This window comes from Didymosphaeria variabile, assembly GCF_027946475.1.
Source record: "Didymosphaeria variabile strain IMI 356815 chromosome Unknown scaffold_5, whole genome shotgun sequence".
NCBI lineage: Eukaryota > Fungi > Ascomycota > Dothideomycetes > Pleosporales > Didymosphaeriaceae > Didymosphaeria > Didymosphaeria variabile.
Window position 1 is genome coordinate 3,383,724 of NW_026611624.1, and position 16,647 is coordinate 3,400,370.

At 51.8% G+C, this 16,647-nt stretch overlaps 6 protein-coding genes across 6 annotated transcripts; 4 read left to right on the forward strand and 2 right to left on the reverse strand.

The window, feature by feature from the left end:
* Positions 1-352: 352 nt before the first annotated feature.
* N0V89_007563 (uncharacterized protein) lies at positions 353-1,363 on the forward strand (the record flags this gene model as incomplete). Its single annotated transcript, XM_056216325.1, has 2 exons — positions 353-413; positions 471-1,363. The coding sequence occupies 2 exons, from the start codon at positions 353-355 to the stop codon at positions 1,361-1,363; spliced, it is 954 nt and encodes a 317-aa protein (XP_056070572.1).
* A 6,189-nt stretch (positions 1,364-7,552) lies between these two features.
* N0V89_007564 (uncharacterized protein) lies at positions 7,553-8,564 on the forward strand (the record flags this gene model as incomplete). Its single annotated transcript, XM_056216326.1, has 3 exons — positions 7,553-7,711; positions 7,761-8,027; positions 8,088-8,564. The coding sequence occupies 3 exons, from the start codon at positions 7,553-7,555 to the stop codon at positions 8,562-8,564; spliced, it is 903 nt and encodes a 300-aa protein (XP_056070573.1).
* A 987-nt stretch (positions 8,565-9,551) lies between these two features.
* On the forward strand, positions 9,552-10,148 carry N0V89_007565 (uncharacterized protein; the record flags this gene model as incomplete). The annotated part of the gene is made up of 1 exon (XM_056216327.1): positions 9,552-10,148. One exon carries the CDS (start codon positions 9,552-9,554, stop codon positions 10,146-10,148), a length of 597 nt encoding a protein of 198 aa, XP_056070574.1.
* Positions 10,149-10,946: 798 nt separating this feature from the next.
* N0V89_007566 (uncharacterized protein) lies at positions 10,947-12,298 on the reverse strand (the record flags this gene model as incomplete). Its single annotated transcript, XM_056216328.1, has 2 exons — positions 10,947-12,203; positions 12,224-12,298. The coding sequence occupies 2 exons, from the start codon at positions 12,296-12,298 to the stop codon at positions 10,947-10,949; spliced, it is 1,332 nt and encodes a 443-aa protein (XP_056070575.1).
* A 643-nt stretch (positions 12,299-12,941) lies between these two features.
* On the reverse strand, positions 12,942-13,846 carry CSR1_1 (phosphatidylinositol transfer protein csr1; the record flags this gene model as incomplete). The annotated part of the gene is made up of 4 exons (XM_056216329.1): positions 12,942-13,137; positions 13,191-13,297; positions 13,357-13,526; positions 13,636-13,846. 4 exons carry the CDS (start codon positions 13,844-13,846, stop codon positions 12,942-12,944), a joined length of 684 nt encoding a protein of 227 aa, XP_056070576.1.
* Positions 13,847-14,713: 867 nt separating this feature from the next.
* On the forward strand, positions 14,714-16,447 carry ENT3 (Epsin-3, clathrin recruitment and traffic between the Golgi and endosome; the record flags this gene model as incomplete). Its single annotated transcript, XM_056216330.1, has 6 exons — positions 14,714-14,795; positions 14,847-14,909; positions 14,957-15,005; positions 15,052-15,133; positions 15,178-16,109; positions 16,192-16,447. 6 exons carry the CDS (start codon positions 14,714-14,716, stop codon positions 16,445-16,447), a joined length of 1,464 nt encoding a protein of 487 aa, XP_056070577.1.
* Positions 16,448-16,647: the final 200 nt, after the last annotated feature.

Genomic DNA, 16,647 nt, shown 5'->3' on the forward strand with positions numbered 1-16,647 from the left:
ACAAGGCGCATTGATATCCTGCGGCGCGAACATACTGTCCTTCCCGCCCTGGCCCTAACATCGTATATACAAAGCCAACGCCTGTGATTGATTTCGAGGGAACACTCATATAAATCTGGCATCCGTTGATTTAACTCTTGAGTATTCTGGAGCAAAAGCACTTGAACAAAGTTTTGAAGGAGATCGATTTTCTCTCTACGTGTTTTAGAGCTGGATCTATTCTTTCACAGTCACCTACTAGCGTCCCCTTCAGCACCGCTTGAGTAATCAACTTTTCCGCCCTGCGCATCTCGCGCTCTTTCTACGCTTATTCAAACATACGCGGCCTCTTCTACCGTGCTGGCTACGCAAAATGCATTGCTTCGGCATCCTCACGACAGTGGCATCAGTGGCAGTCTTCGCTGCGGGATTGGGTAGGCTGCACCTCTAGATCATTGAAAACTTCGCGAGTTTCTAACGTACATCGACAGCATCAGCTTTCCAACCAGATCTAGGGTACACAGAGTTGTACAGGCTTACACAGCAGTTCTACGATACCTTCCAGTATCCGAACAACGTGCAGGAAGCTGAAAAGATCAACTCGACAGTGTTCTCCGAAGATGTACGCATGATCCTCACTTCTCAGCAGTGCATATGTACTGTATTTGTTGCTAAACCATCCCAGTGTCAGGGTCGTGTCTCTGATACTCGCAACTTCGTCGGCCGCGAGCTCAATACAGAATATATCTTCGGGCTGTTCACACCTAGCGACTCCGTCTCTATTATCGGTCGGCCAGTCGGACCATACGAGATCATCCAGTTTGTCGCTAATCAGAACATCGCGTCGGCAACGACGCGCATCAATTTCACCTTCCCATCATTTGGCAACATGTCCCTGCCCGTCACCATCGACACGTGGATGACGTATAACGAAGCCAGGGAGATCTCGCAATATGACGTTGTCTTCAGGTGGTTTGGTAACCTTATGCAAGTACTGCTCCACACCATCGATGCTGACCCCGTCAAAGCCCAGGCAGCCGCCACGCAAATCCTGGCGCAATCTGTATGCAAGACACACACAAAGTACTGCGAAGGAGACAACACGCAGTACGACTCTGAACAGGACTGCTACAAGTTCCTAACCGAAGGCACTCGCTTCGGCCAGAGCTTCGAGTTGGGGATGGACACGCTTTTGTGTCGCAATGTGCACGAAATCATGGTAAAATTCCGCCCGGATGTCCACTGTCCGCATATCGGGAAGAAGGGCGGTGGGCAGTGCGTGGATGATTATACATATGCACAGAAGGTCAATGAGGTGTACTATACCAATGCGGCGTGGATTCCTACAACTGAGGACGCGCCGCGATATGGAAGTGCGAAGTGAACCCTCCGCTTAGGGTAAGATTCTTGTGGGTTTTCTCATGGGCGTTTTGGAATGAGGAGGTGTCAAGGGAAGCCTTCACGTGGGGAACGGATATGTGATTGACACCGGAAGTCGGTTCTAGAAAAGGCCGTTTGTTTCAGCCTCTTCCTACGAGTGTCGTGCTATGACAGTCCAAGCTCATATTACATCCTTCGCGAAGATAAGTACTTCAGTGAGCCTGTTCTCCAGCCCTTTGTCTCATCTGCGATAGCGCAACCTATATCGGTGCTTTGCAAAAGTTCTGCCCCCACCTTCCGCTGACCTAGCTACTTATTATATCAATTCCTAGCTACCATGTGTACTAAATGTGGCTCATTATTAGCCTACTTAACTTTTAACAAATTGGCACCCTATTTTAACGTCTACTAAGCCTCGAAACATAGATTTGACCGACTCTAGCTAATGATCAGCCTCCTGTAGTATATAATCTAAAAATTACGGTAAACGTACCTAGTACGATAGAAGATGGGGGCAGAGTTTTTGCGAAGCACAATAACGGCTTCGCAACTGCAATGTCGGGTTAGCCAACAAGTGAAGGAGCTTGCTCACGATCAAAAAGAGCGGATCAGCTACATCAACGAGTCGGGCGGGAACTTGTGGCCTAAGGAGTGAGAATCTCGGCTTGCAGTGCACACATTGACGATGATATTAATACATCAATTTGTTTTTCAGGACAACTGCATGTAATTGTTGCAAGTAATTATGCTTTGGTAAGCAAGCAGCGACGTTTCGACAAGCTTTCAATGGGTGCACTAGCCTGACACCGCATGAAGAACATTTCACGCAGCCAGGTCGATTCATCCCTGTAAAGTTGTCACTTCTCCAGTCATTCACATGTATGGCGAGGAGCACATCGCATATTAGTGATTCCAGGTCGGTAATAAGAACCTTCCGCTGCATCTAGAGTCCCCGTAGTACGTTTTGTCTGGTAAAAGACAACACAAAACCTAATGACTAAACTTGATTACCACAACAGGATGCAGAATTGTATGTCCTAAAGGGTTTTGAAAATAGGAATTGTAAACAAGATATGGCCAGCGTGGCTCTTAGACTAACCACCAGAAGAGTCCCGAGCAGTTATGATCAAGGGTACATGTATGTCGATTGAGGATGCTGCCCCAGGAGCAACGTATACCACAGGTAGACTGCTTTGAATGTCTGTGTCTGATAGAGGGCCATCACTGACTGGCGTGACTAGTCGTGCAGATGCGTCTGCAGCGATTGGTGTTTGCGATGCTCGTAATGTCCCTTCACCGCGTCGAGTTCTTGCTCGCTTACGCGACGTCGAGACAACCTGGTCATCATCGTCATCGTGATCGTCGTAATTCGATGGTCGTCTGTTTAGTCTTTGCAAAAAGAGCATAGAGTGACGGGCTTTAGACCAACGAGTCCGGGCCGTGTCAAGTCTGCCTAGTCTCAGAACCGAGATATGTGCAACATTGAACGGTAGTTTTCTATTCTGTACAGCAGGACTGACCATCTTTGCAACATGTTTCCCGTCGTGCGCAGAGAGGTTCCTGCTGAAGAAGAAGCGAAGATCAACGAAAGAACATTCTTCTTGACGAGGAACAGAGGCTGCAATTGACCTTTTGCGCCTTTTTGAGGATGCACTGCTGTCCAACGCTGTAATGGAGATTGGTCCGGCAGTGTTTTCCTGGCGATTGAATACGACAGGCTCTTGTTGATTTGGAAAATCATCATAAGTCTTAATTTTGTCTTTCAACGTCTGAACCGTAAACGGAGTAACAGCCTTCAGTTCTTTCAGTGCCCATATCAGAGCCTTTGTGAAGGAGTTTGGCCCTGGACCCTTTGTTTTACTCTTGTCCCCACACGCAGCAAGATATCGATTTGAGAGGTAACCGGCATCGCAGCAATCAAGGATGACCAATACATCGTTGTGAAATTCGGCTAATGCCTGTTCGACTTTTTCCCACAGGATGAATGGGCCTTCGGATGTAACCACCTCTCTCTCAGGTCTTTGACTGATTAAAGTGATTAGCTTGGCGTACCTTGTGTATGCTGCTATAACTTACGGCATGAGATCAAACCCTGTAACACCTTTACGCTGGAAATCCCTGCTCCTCCAACCATGACCAGCGTAGTATACAATGCTCAACGGATGTTCCTTGTCCTCAGCTTCCAAACCAAACTCGTGTAATTAAAGTCCGGCTTGAAGATGCGACTTCTTGTTGCTTTCAATGACTTTGTTTTCGACGTGGAAATTGTATTCATCGCGGAAGACTTCTTCCAATTGTCTAACCTGAAGATGTGAAGGTCAGTGTCGAAGTGGGCACGGCAATGCAAATGATCTCACCTCCTCGCCAACGTCCATATTCTGCATGCCACCCATGTTTGTCGTGGTGCTGAATGACAGCAACAATACATTGACGTGATCGTACGTCTTGGGGTTTCGTGTCGAAGGCATATGCTCAGTAAAGTCTTGCTGAAATCGACGAAGCCCTTCAAGCCTGCAAGGAGAGTCGAGTTCCTCTGATGAGGCGTCTATTGCCGAATCGTCAGGGCTGGCAAAGCCAGAGGTCTCAATGGTACGTGACATGTTGCAGGATGTGCCAGTGTCAGAACGTGTTGAAAGCAAAGTATTTCGGTCGACCAACTGCAACAGTTAGCGGTGGTTCACTGTTCAGCCTGGTGGGGCCCAATGCCCAAGGCTCGCACATTGCAACGACTTTATACCACAGAGCGACAAGCATTTAGATGCTGCTGTGCCTTTGCTGAAGATCCATGCTATTGGTGCTAGGTGAGCATCTGTGGCTGTTGGCGTTGAAGGGCCATCTTTGAGGGACTTGTGCTGCGATCGCAATGAGATGGGCCTCGTGGTGAAGGACGATGGCTGAGCTTGCAGATTCGCTGGGCTGATTGGTCGTGCGTCGTTCTCCGTCCCAATACATCGGAGCCGCGATATGACCATGCAGCGTGGACAATAGACACGCTGGCCTTCGTGCAGGCAAAGTTTGCGCTTCCAGCGTTTGATCGCGAACGAAGCCACCAAAGGCTGATTTAATCCAAGGTTGCGAGGCAGAAAATTACACTCACCCATTTGCCTTGTCGTCTAGGCTGACACAATACTTACCTTCTAGTTTCGGAATCAAATAGCCTGGAGACATCATAACCACACACAGAGCCGCTGACCGGTCTATATCTAGGGTAGCCATTGTCTTGCCCAGCCTATTCACCGGTTCGGTAAAACCTCACCACTTGCACAACGATTGCCATCAAGACACAAACTCACAGACGCACTAGTTGGGATGTCCCAGGGCAGTAGAACAGAAGACAAAAGATTTGTTGTACGTGCTTGCTGGAATCGGACCGCACGAACGACTGACAGTGCCTCAGGAAGAGGCGACAGCTGAAGACGGTCGCGCGTACGCATCTCGGTCGAGAAACCCAGCCTGGGTATGTCAGGCCCTAATTTTATGCTCCTAAGCTCTTTCAGAACATTACACTGACCGGATTTCGCTTGTAGACGACGGCCGCTTTCGAAGTAGGGGAGAGAGCTGTACTGGAGGATCCTGATGATGAACCTGATTGCGATGTGACGATTGTGAGGCGCAGAAGAACCGACCTTGGAAACTGGCAATACCAGGTTAGAAGCATGGCGACGAATGGATTGGTTCGAAATGGGGATTGGTTTTCGGAAACCTTCCTAAGCCGAGCATAACTGTTGTACGCCCTTTAGGCGCTTTCGGGCAAACTGCAGTAATGGGGCGGGGTTGGGTGATGTGCAAGCACCCATTGGTCAGCCTCGCGTCGTGCATATTGCCTCATGTATTGATGCGAACATATAACAGCAGCCATGATTTCTGGTTCAATTATCTTCCATGCCTACCGTTGTGCTTGATACCTCTTTTGAACTTTTCAAACATCGCAAGGCTACTCGGCCAGACTATGAACACACATGAAAGCGCATCAATCATGGAGAACGGGGAGGCTGGGACAATATCGTCTTCGACGTCCACCACAGTCACGGAAAAGTCTTGTGGTGAGATTTCGCCGAGTATAACTCCCAATTCAAAACCGGCACCTGTCCCTCCAGTACACTCGCGTACGTGGTTTTTAGCCTCCAATGAATTCACACCATACCAATGTTGACCATTGAGATAGGCGCTCCTCATTGGGTTAGAACCGTTCGCACGAGGCTGAGATCAAGATGGCTTTGGCCCAGCCGACAAGTGGCTCATTCTCAGCTGAACATACCGAAATCAGTAGTGAGAAAACGTGAGTAATGGCTGTCAACGTTAGCCAAAATTCATTCACTAATGGAAAAAATGCAGTCTCGTCGAGCCCTCCGGGATTTCCGAATCTGGCGGCATTCCTCGATAGCGATGAAAGCTCTATGATCTATCGTCGCTTTGGTTTCCTCCAGTCTCGCTTGCTGCTCAACAAGCAAGATGAGCTACACGATCTGGAAAAGAAGTTAGAGAAAATGGATCGCATCGAAGCCAATGAAGATGAAAGATGGCCTAGAACTAGGCAACTGCCTGCTGGACGACGGGAGAACAGGACGCAACTCCTGACTCAGATTGAGGAGCGATTTTGCTCATACGGTAAGGATCATTGTGTATCCTTCTCTAGCCGAGTAGTACTGAATCAGCCCAGCAAACCTTCTCAACTCGGCCCAACAGATAGTTGCTATGCATCAGCCCTCCAAAGGCGATTACAACAGCGTGCGCAATTTCATGCATAACCATAAGCCCCTCTTGGAACGAGAGGCTTCTTGGATCAATCATGAGGAAGATATGGTCACGCTGCGAGCCAGACGTGAGCATGCTTGGCTAGACTCTAGCATTGAGAAACTTTTGCGATTGTTCCATTGTTCCCTCCTAGAGGTGTGTTTCTTCGGGTCATTGCAGTAATGTCATGCTAATAATCGTGCTAGCGCATCTTTGGTGATGAGGTCAGTAATACCAACCAGGTCAAGTCGGCCGTGTAGCGCAAAGAGGACGCTAACACGATTGGAATAGCGATCGCGGGCCAAGTCCTCCAAACTTGAGATATACTACTCGAGGGAGCAGATCACGCGTCTCGCTAGTTTTATCATCACTATGCTGATTTTGGTGCTCCTCATCGTTCCGATTTACACACTATATCACCTGATTAACGACATTCATACGGGCAGAGCATATGCTATATGCATGGGCGTCCTCGTTGTCTCAACTCTAGCATTTTCGGCAGTGCTGTCACTTTTTACCAAGGCGAAGAGACATGAGATCCTCGCCGCAGCCGCAGCGTATGTATGGTTGTCTCCAAAGCTGATAGTACTTTTCAGCTAATGTGGAGCCTTGCAGATATTGCGCGGTGTTGGTTGTGTTTCTAGGTAATGTGGGGCCAAAATGTCAGCCAGGCACGTGCCAGGACTCTAGTGCTTTGTCGGAGGCTTTTCTCCAGTGAGTGCTGCGAGTAGGTAACAAAAGTTTGGCCTTTACTTTCTATTATCTCCTATTGCGTCAGATGTAATCTTAACGGCTACACGAGCTATTGGGTGACGTGTTGCGCGAGCGACTGTTCACGTGAAATGCAGCGCTTTCTACAGGTGCTGGCACATCATGAATGCGCCGGGCCTTGCTTGCTGGTGAATTACATATCGGGAAGAATACAAGCCGGCATCGCGGCAGACGGTTGAAGCGAGTTGCGATCTGTTGAAGAAACCCGCGAACGGAATGGCTCCTATGCTGTATATCAAACTTGCTCGAATGTGGATTTGAAGGCCGGTCCAGTATTCGATTACTTCGCTTGAGGCCTATTGAAGTAGGGACAATAAACGCGAACAACACTTGTAAACACTGTGAAATCTCGGGAGATCCTACGCTTAGAAATCGGGGCCTTCCCAAGGAAGCACTAGCGTGGCTTTAACCCTAATCCATCAACGGAGCTTCCGTGGGCTCACGACCATCTCTTACAAAACCTACAGAAGCTGATTCACATCGCGCTCTCTACGTCCGAGATGCACGTAATGGGGCAGAGCACCGGATTGCGGAACGCCAGATCAGAGATGATCGCAATCGGTATAAAATGGAGCCAAAAACTCTCATATTCATCACAGCAAGACAGAAAGTTTATCCCTCTCCTTAGCATTCTCGAATCGCAATACTGGAAATTTTCCCATCCAGCTTTCCCATTTCAAAGGATACAATGGCCGCCCAACTTGATCCCAACATGTTGACTTCTGCCTTCCAACTCACAAAGGCGCTGCACCGCGACGTTTACCCTGCCATCGACCCAAAGAAGCTTGCGCAGCTTGCTTCGGACAAAGTCATTCTCGTCACTGGAGCCGGCGGTGGTATCGGCTACGTATGGAATGCTTCCCACAATGTCGAGTTTTCGCTAACACTACCCATAGGCCGTCGCGAAGACCTGGACCGAGGTCAATGCCAAAGGCGTTGTGCTTGTCGGTCGCGATGCGAAGAAGCTCAGTAGCGTAGCTGCTGAGGTTGAAGGCAACACCTTGGTAGCTGCCGGCGACATCACTAAGGAGGAAGACGTGAAAGCCATCTTTGAGAACGCAATTGCGAAGTTTGGTACCGTTGACGTTGTTGTCAACGCTGCCGGTATCTTCAACTACGGTAGCATCGGGGAGTTCGAGCCATCGCAATGGTGGGCCGACTTTGTAAGCCTTACTTGAAAGCTCCTCACCATGTAATCTCGGAAGCTGACGGCTGGTATGCAGGAAATCAATGTCAAAGCCACCTATATTCTCGCCCAATTCCTCCACAACTTCAACAAAGACCGCACCGCCACGTTCATCAACCTCGTCTCCATCGGTGCTTCCATGACTAATTCCGGCCTATCCTCTCTCACCACGTCTCAGCTTGCCGCCACAAAGCTCGGCGAACATCTCGACCTCGAACTATCCAATCTTCGCGTGTTCTCCATTCATCCTGGTATCGTGGAAGCAAAGGCTGGCCGCGGCGCTGTCGTTGATGCCATGACGCCGTTTGCTAAAGACCAGCCCGAGTTGACGGGTGCCTTCACTTTGTACTTGCTCAAGCCGGAAGCGGATGTACTTAGGGGCGGATATGTAAGCGTGAACTGGGATGTAGAGGAGATTCGAAAGCATGCGGAGGAAATCAAAGAAGGGAAACTCTTGAGGTTGGGGCACATCAATGCGAAGGTCGGGCCAGACGGTCATCCATGGGCGCAGTGAACTGGTTGTACTACACCAGTGAACCCAGGGGATAAGATTGTATAGCTGACTGCAGACATAGCCGAAAAGTTTAATGGACTGTGGACAATGATTTGTGTTTGTTATTCAACCAAGCTCCCTGCAACGACGTGCATGCGTAAGCTCAAAGGCCGTACGCATCATGTGCCATGTGCAGCCTACCTGCGTGACCGCACAAGTGCTATGACATGCGCATTTGTTATCTCTATGAGCAAACAGAAATCCTTTTCGGTGTATATAACGTCATCACGGCCCATGGAAGGTCTGTTGAGGCCAAGCCTTTCTTCGCCTATAATTTGTATATAACTTCTCAGTCGAACGGCGCTTCCTCAAAGCATTTGCGGAGTACGATAAGCCTCTCTAGATACTAATGCACCTCACGACTATGCCCTTTTAAAGTCTTACTTGAACACCACTCTGGAGCTGTCTGCAGTAGCGAAGTCTGCTCAAACATTGATGGGCATTTTCCAATATCAGAGGCTGCACGAGTTCTTGAGGTGTCAACGAAGAGATACTTCAAGCGGAATTGATGCGCTCCAGAAATTTGAGCCCTTTCTCCACGTGAGCCCTGTCGTTCTGTGCACTCTCCGACAGTTTCCGTAGCTGTTTTGTATGGACTTTCCGAATGGCTTGACAAGCTCGGTAGCATGGACTCGCCGAGAGACGTAACAAAGCCGCATGCTTTTAGACCTCGGGTTCGTCTCAATGCATGGGTCTTGCGGCTGTGGAGAAAAGTTGAATCTCTTGGATGGTCCGAGTGTTCTCATTCACCCTCCTCACTCACTTTCCCTTAGGTCCTTGGCATACCTTTCCCTACTGAGGACGTCGCTCAATTCCAATTTTTGAAAATTCTCACGCTGCTGCCTGCCCCAGTCAACACCACACCAATCCTCAGACCACACGCTACACCGCAGCCCAGATCTTTCCCAAGCATACACTCGCAACGGTAAAAGTCGACCCGCCCCCACCATGTCTGTACCACTTGAAGGACTCGCCATACACGACACCAGCGACCGCGTCCAGCGCGCACGCTTGATGGCCGAGTACCGCAGGCAGGCGCGGGAAGAACTGAAACATATTCGACTCTTTCAGCAGCAGCAGGCTGATACAGCGTTGAATCGTCCAGCTACTCCAGAATCTCGCGAATCTACCCAAGGCGCGGTCGATCCTGGCGCCACTGCAAGTATCTCCGCATTCCCCATGCCACCGGGTTACACACACCAACCCCTTGCTGTGGACGACCCGCTCCCAGCAACCCCGAGCAAGCCGACTACGAAGACGCCTAGCAAGCCCAGCACCAAGCTCAAGGGCCTCTTCACCAGGACTCCCAAGAAGAAAGATCGTCCGAAGGACGACTTCGCAGACATCCGCAAAGCATTTACTACAGAGCGTCTGATTCGCCCGGAGACCGCGCGCTCAAGGACAGCGGATCCCGCCGAAGGAGGCCAGCTGCCTGGTGAAGACAGCTGGGACTGGTATCAGCGCAACATCTCTGCGCTGCCACCGATGCCGAGTCTGACTCATCCAGCGTTCAGGGGTCAGGATCGAAATGAAGAAGGCAGATAAGGTGCAAATCCTCAGGGGAATGCTGCTGATGAGCTGCGATCCCTTAGAAAAGATGTCGTACCCTACAACGATCCCCTTTCTTCGAAGGTTTTGAATGAGTTCTATTAAGTGCGGCAGCTCGAACTGCACCTCAGTGGCAGGGTGAGAGTGTTGGGTATGGTTCTGTGTTTTAGCGACTTCGTCGGCGAGTTTTGACTGTAATTGGGACCGTGCCCAATGGCAGATGGTATGCGCGGTTGAAATGCTAGATAGAAGATAGAGGGAATATATTTAAGATTAAGGATCCATTAGTAGATGGTTCTAGTTGACCTTGCCACCAATATCCACTTTGAGCGTAGACACACTTCTGCGGAACGCCGCTATCTGCCATGTAGTGCGGCTTGTCTGAATGTGGCGAGACAGGCAATCTAGCCTTCCCATCCGATGCGGCGGTAGAAAAGCGTAGACCATGCCTGGACATGCTCCCATAAGTTTATCAGGCTTGACCAGAAGCTTCCTAGAAGTTGGAGCCTTGTCATTGATTTGACTGATGGTGTATGCTGGGTTAAGTTGACTTGTAAAAATTATTAGAGGTTGTAATCTAATAGGGGATCGCAGACTCGAAGTGACGCGAGTGCCCCGACAAAATGACCAGGTGTTGACCATTATTGATCCTGTCTATTGTTTCAAAGGCCCTCCTAGACGTTGAAGCTTCTGATTTATTGTGTTCGAGAGTGTAGCCCACGATGATTGAGTCTATGGCGAGTGCCCAGAGTTCTGACTTGATGATGTGACCGGCCTTCACATGAAGGCACTCCTTTACACAGCGCCGTCAGCACCACCCTCTACTTTTGCGCCTTTCTCTCCAGTCTGGACATCCACCAAGATCCCGCTTTCAACCTTCTCACCCGACGCCAGCTTCTCGAAAGCTTGGATGAAGTCATCCCTCAGATCTTCCCAATTCTCCACGCCCACGCTCACACGAAGCAACCTCTCGTCGACACCAGAGTCAGACATACGCCTCCACTCGATCAAGCTCTCTACACCACCTAGACTCGTAGCGTGGTGGAACAGGCGCAGGTGTGAGGGTAATTGGCGCGCTTGCTCTGGCGTCTTGGTGTAGAAAGAGAACACGGGCCCAAAGCCGTTGGGCATCTGCTTCTGGAGCCAGGAGAAGTCGGTTTCTTGAAGACTGGCATGCTTGACCTCTGAAACGACTTTGGACACAACCTCGCTGCCTTCTCCGTTTCCTTTGAGCGCATTTGTCAGCCACAAGACGAGGTCCGTTGCATTGGAAGATTGTCGCTGTACACGGAGTTCCATTGTACGCAGACTGCGGACGCCCAGCCAGCCCTCCAAACTACCCAGGACGGAGCCGAGGAAAATACGATCGTCTCGCAACCCTCCTGCCATCTTCTTTCCATCCGCACCCTTCTTCACGGCCAGAACGCCGCAAAGGATGTCGCTGTGGCCACCAATGTACTTCGTCCCGCTGTGCATTACGATGTCAGCGCCCCAAGCAAACGGGTCCTGCAATCCAGGCGGGCCGAATGTCGCGTCCACGCTGAGCAGAGCGCCCCTCTTGTGCGCTCGATCCGCATACTTCTGAATTTCGAATGCCTCGCCTGTGGGGTTCAACGGTGTCTCTAAATGCACGATATCGCCTTTGCCCAGACCAGCCTCATCCCAGGCCTTGTCATCGGCGTGCAAGTCGACCGTCTTCAAACCGTTCATCTTCTGATGCAGTCCAATGACTCCATGGCATCCGTGATACCCTCCTGATATGGCGATCACCTTGGGGACAACATTGACGAGGAGGGCGTGAAAGGCACTCAGTCCGGAGCTATAGCTGACGACATGGTTGGCGAGCTGGTCCAGTTCCTTTTCATCTGTGCCTGGAAATACGAGAGGTGCTAAGATGGTCTCGAGGCGGTTGATGTTGGACGAGGCGAGGCGCGAGTAGATGAGGGGTGTTTGTAAGTCGATTACTTCGCCGGTGGAGACGGGGACGGGCTGGAGGGCCTCATGATTGCGTGGATAGCGGAAGGTGGTGGATGTGTGGATGGCAGGCGCTACCTGGAAATGAGTCAGTATACGTACTTGGAGGCGCTACTGCGTAGACATTGAACAATCGAGGTAGGCGAGCGGGGTACTGACATCGGTGAGGACATTGATGTGGTCGTCGGCGTGTACAGCTGCCGTTGCTGCGGATAGAGGCTTTGTCATATCGAACTGCTTTATTCAAGTCTGCTTTGGCGACCGACGAGCTACACAGTGTAAGGGAGGTCTACGGGGACTAGAGATGGAGTGGAGAACGGCTAGATCAGGTACAAAGTGAGCCGGTCGACGTGAGTACAGCGCGCCATGTCGACGAAGACGCCCTAAAGGACGCACCATGCCAAAGATAGCATCACTCGTGGATGAAGCCGACCCGGCGTAGGGCGTGGGTCGGCAGCGAACGACAAGGGCGATGACGACAGCTGCAGGGTGACGAATCGGGTGGTAGCGCGAGCTGCCCCTCCTTTCACCCCGCCGACAAGCTGCCCCTCCTTTGCTGGAAAATTTGCAACTCGGTCGGAAAGATCAAGAAAGATCAAGAAAGATCGGCGCTTGTGGTGCACGAAGTGAATGAGTAGAGATGTAGATGTATTGGTAGAAGCCTCAGTGTCAAATTGGCATTGGCCGTTCACAAATGTTACTGGATGTAACGTTCACAAGTGTTACTAACCCCATCTGCCGTCTTTCATGCCGTTAGCACCTAAGAAAGGTGCTGAGACCATTCCACGAAGTCAAATCCCTATCCCCATATCACGTCTAAGCCTGGCCAGCACCGGTGATGGTGGGGGGCTTCGACGAGTACTTGACAGCGCCGGAGTTGCTGCCAACAGCCTCGATGGCACGCACAATCTTCATCGACTCGACGTCACCAGCGGGGACGCGACCGAAGACGACGTGCTTGCCGTCGAGCCACGAGGTAACGACGGTCGTGACGAAGAACTGCGAGCCGTTGCTGTCTCACCATCAGCTGCGATCCTGGGGAGCGCGGGGCATGTGAAAACTTACGTGTTGGGGCCGGCGTTGGCCATGGACAGGAGGAAGGGCTTGTCGTGCTTGAGCTTGAAGTTCTCGTCGCCAAACTTCTCGCCGTAGATGGACTTGCCACCAGTGCCCTGTTTTGGTCAGCTACTGCCCCGCCTTGTGCCGCGTCGGGAGGGGCTGTGAGACTCACGTTGCCACGGGTGAAGTCACCACCCTGAAGCATGAACTGAGGGATGACACGGTGGAACTTGGAGCCAGAGTAGCCGAAGCCCTTCTCGCCCGTGCAGAGAGCACGGAAGTTCTCGGCCGTCTTGGGGACGACGTCGTCGAAGAGCTCGAAGTTGATGCGACCCTGCTGGTCTGGAAGGCAGAGTTAGCAATTGGCCTTGACGAGCATCGAGAAGATGAAGCATGACGGCGTCGCCGTGGTGGCGATGGACTTTTGACAATCAAACGAGGGGCAGCTTACCCTTCTCGGCGCCCTTGGAGGTGATGTCGCCGTTGTTGTTCACCTGTACCTCCGGGCCGTACCAGGAGACATCGAAGTAAGTCTTGATGACCATGTTGGCTGCTGATGGAGTGAAGAAGCGTTTGTTGAGAGGTGCTCGGAGGGTGGATGATTGAGAGGAGCGGAAGGAAGAGAGCAAAGAAGTAGAAGTCCTGAGAGCGTGGTGGGGCATGGCGGGGTATTACTGAGAGCTTGTCAGTGGCTGTGAGAGACTTAGCGCCGACACCCCATGGCGTCAGACGCAACCGCTTGGCGGTGAATGCGTGCAGAACAGCCGTTCCGGCAGGCGAAGCGTGCTGCGGTGATGGTCCACGGCGCCTGGTGCGGGGGCAGTTGGGCGCTCTCACCTGGCAACCCGGGAGCTGGGCTGCTTCACTTGATGGTACAGAGGTAAAGCGATGCGGAGCTTGCAGAGCTCGGAGAAGCAGCGGACAAGAGCCAATTGGCTAGCTATGCAATACAATATACGAAGAGACGACTATGGTACACTGCAGAAGACGGGGCGAGCTGTCCTGCAGATGGTGGCGATAGAAGGGGATGCAGAGTCGAGAGCAATGATGGAATTTTCCCAGAGCTTCTCCTGGGAGCTTGGGACGCTATGCTCCCTGTGCTAGTCGTCCTCATCGTTGCCATGATGGTCGGACAGTTACTGTCTACGTTCGACGAGCTGAGCGTGTTGCTCGCTGCATGATCTGGCTTGTTGCGTAACCTGAGAAAGGTACCAGATGTCCAATTCTCTGCGCAAGGCCTCATCGTTCCTGCCGCTTTGAAGCCCGCCAAGCCTGCTGTCACGTGCTCTTTCCCGCGGCCACTGGCCGTTGTCCATTGTCGAGTTGACCCCGATGACCCTGCAAAAGCACACTTAGATATTGCATCTCTCGTCAATATCATTGAGTTGTCTCCCCTCCGTTCGGGTTAATAGCACGTGGCGAAGTACGGACCGCATCCCTGCCGAACCCTGGGACAGCCGCGCTCGACAATAAGCTGCCACTTCGACACCAACGACACCAATACGTGGCCGAACCACCCCATCACCGCCATGGATTTCACAAGTCTCAAGGACCAAGTGAGCAACCTCACGCTCTACGACCTCAAGGCCGGTGTGCGCAAGGTCCAAAATGGTGCGCCTCCTCGGGATGCAGTTGGGCCGCCGAGCTAATACGCCAGGGCAGCGGTGATGAACTTCACTGAGATGGAGGCGAAAGTCCGCGAGGCGACGAACAATGAGCCGTGGGGTACGCAAGCAGTTCGACACCGGAAATACTGCCACTGACATCTGTAGGCGCTTCCTCGACGCTCATGCAAGAGATCGCCAATGCCACGTTCAATTAGTTGGTGTTAATGTACATCCCCCACCGAATCGCGCTGACCACGCAGTCAATTACTGAACGAAATCATGCCCATGATCTACAAGCGCTTCACCGAGAAGGCAGCTGAAGAATGGAGACAGATATACAAGGTCGGCATGACGCCTTCCTTCGAAAGCGGCACTGACAGGTCCAGGCTCTCCAACTTCTCGAGTTCTTAATCAAGAACGGCTCCGAACGGGTCATTGATGATGCGCGCTCCCACGTCTCCCTCCTGAAGATGCTCCGGCAATTCCACTTCATCGACCAGAACGGCAAGGACCAGGGTATCAACGTACGAAACAGGGCTAAGGAACTTGCCGAGCTTCTGAGCGACGTCGACCGTATCCGTTCAGAGCGCAAGAAGGCCCGCGCGAACAGAAATAAGTTCGGCGGTGTTGAGGGCGGCATGGGTATGGGCGGCTTCTCCAGCAGCGGAGGTTTCTCGGGCGGCAGCAGCAGCAGATATGGGGGCTTCGGGAGCGAAAGTGCAAATGCCGATTACGGAGGCTACAGCGGGGCTGTCTATGGCGATGGCGGCGGTTTTGGAGGCAACGAGTCCGGCTTTCAAGACACACAGCGACGAGGAGACAAGTTCGAAGAGTACGATGAGGGAGACGATGTCGAAACTTCTGCTCCTCCCCGACGGACACAGGCATCCTCGACTCAAGTCCGAAGGGAAACCAAGAAAGAAGACCCACAACCAAAGGCACCAGAGCCAGTTGCAGATCTGCTAGCATGGGACGATGAGCCTGCGCCAGCTTCTTCTGCAGCGGGAAAACAGCCCCTTGCAGCTAGCAATGATTTCGGAGATGACGACTTCGACGACTTCCAATCGGCCGCACCTGCAGCCCCAGCTGCGAAGCCTGCAGCAGCAGCTTTCATTGCGCCTCCAGCCTCCACGTCGACGATCGGTGCTTCCACACAATTTGCGGCTCCTCAACCCCAGTCAGCTGCACAGAACAACAACCTGAATGACCTCTTCGCTACTGTTTCCCCGCCACCGGCGAGCAACAACTTCGCCTCTCCTCCCCTTGCTACGCCTGTTTCAGCTACATCGAGTATAAACCAGCCATACAAGCCTTCTGGGTACCAAGCAACAGGCCCAAACTACTTTACATCCGTACCCAACCCATCAGTCGGCCCCACACCCTCGGTTGCCTCCCCCTAGTATCGGTGGTATCGGTGGGAAGATCGGCTCTGGAGCACCTAAAAAGACCGGAGGCGATGCATTTGCGTCTCTATTGGGCGGATCTGGTCCTAAAAAGACGTCTACGCCCACGCAGAAGGTCACCATGGCGGATATGGCAAAGCAAAAGACGAGCCAAGGATTGTGGGGAGCTCCTGCTTCTGGGTCTAGCACTCCTGCTTCACAGCCTCAGAGCGGGTCCAAACCCGGTGGTGCTTTGGGTGATTTGCTTGGTTAAGAGCAGCATTGGCAACATTTGTGATGGATATGTATTCTGTGATAGTTTCTGCGCATGGAGTCTGGGCAAAAAGAAGGGTTTCCTGCATGGTAACAGCTGCTCTTTAGAAATCAGGATAGCCAGTATGAATCTGAGACAACATCTCCAACATCCTTCGAGCGCTCAGCTTGTACGCGTAGTGGATGCTGGTCCACGTGTAG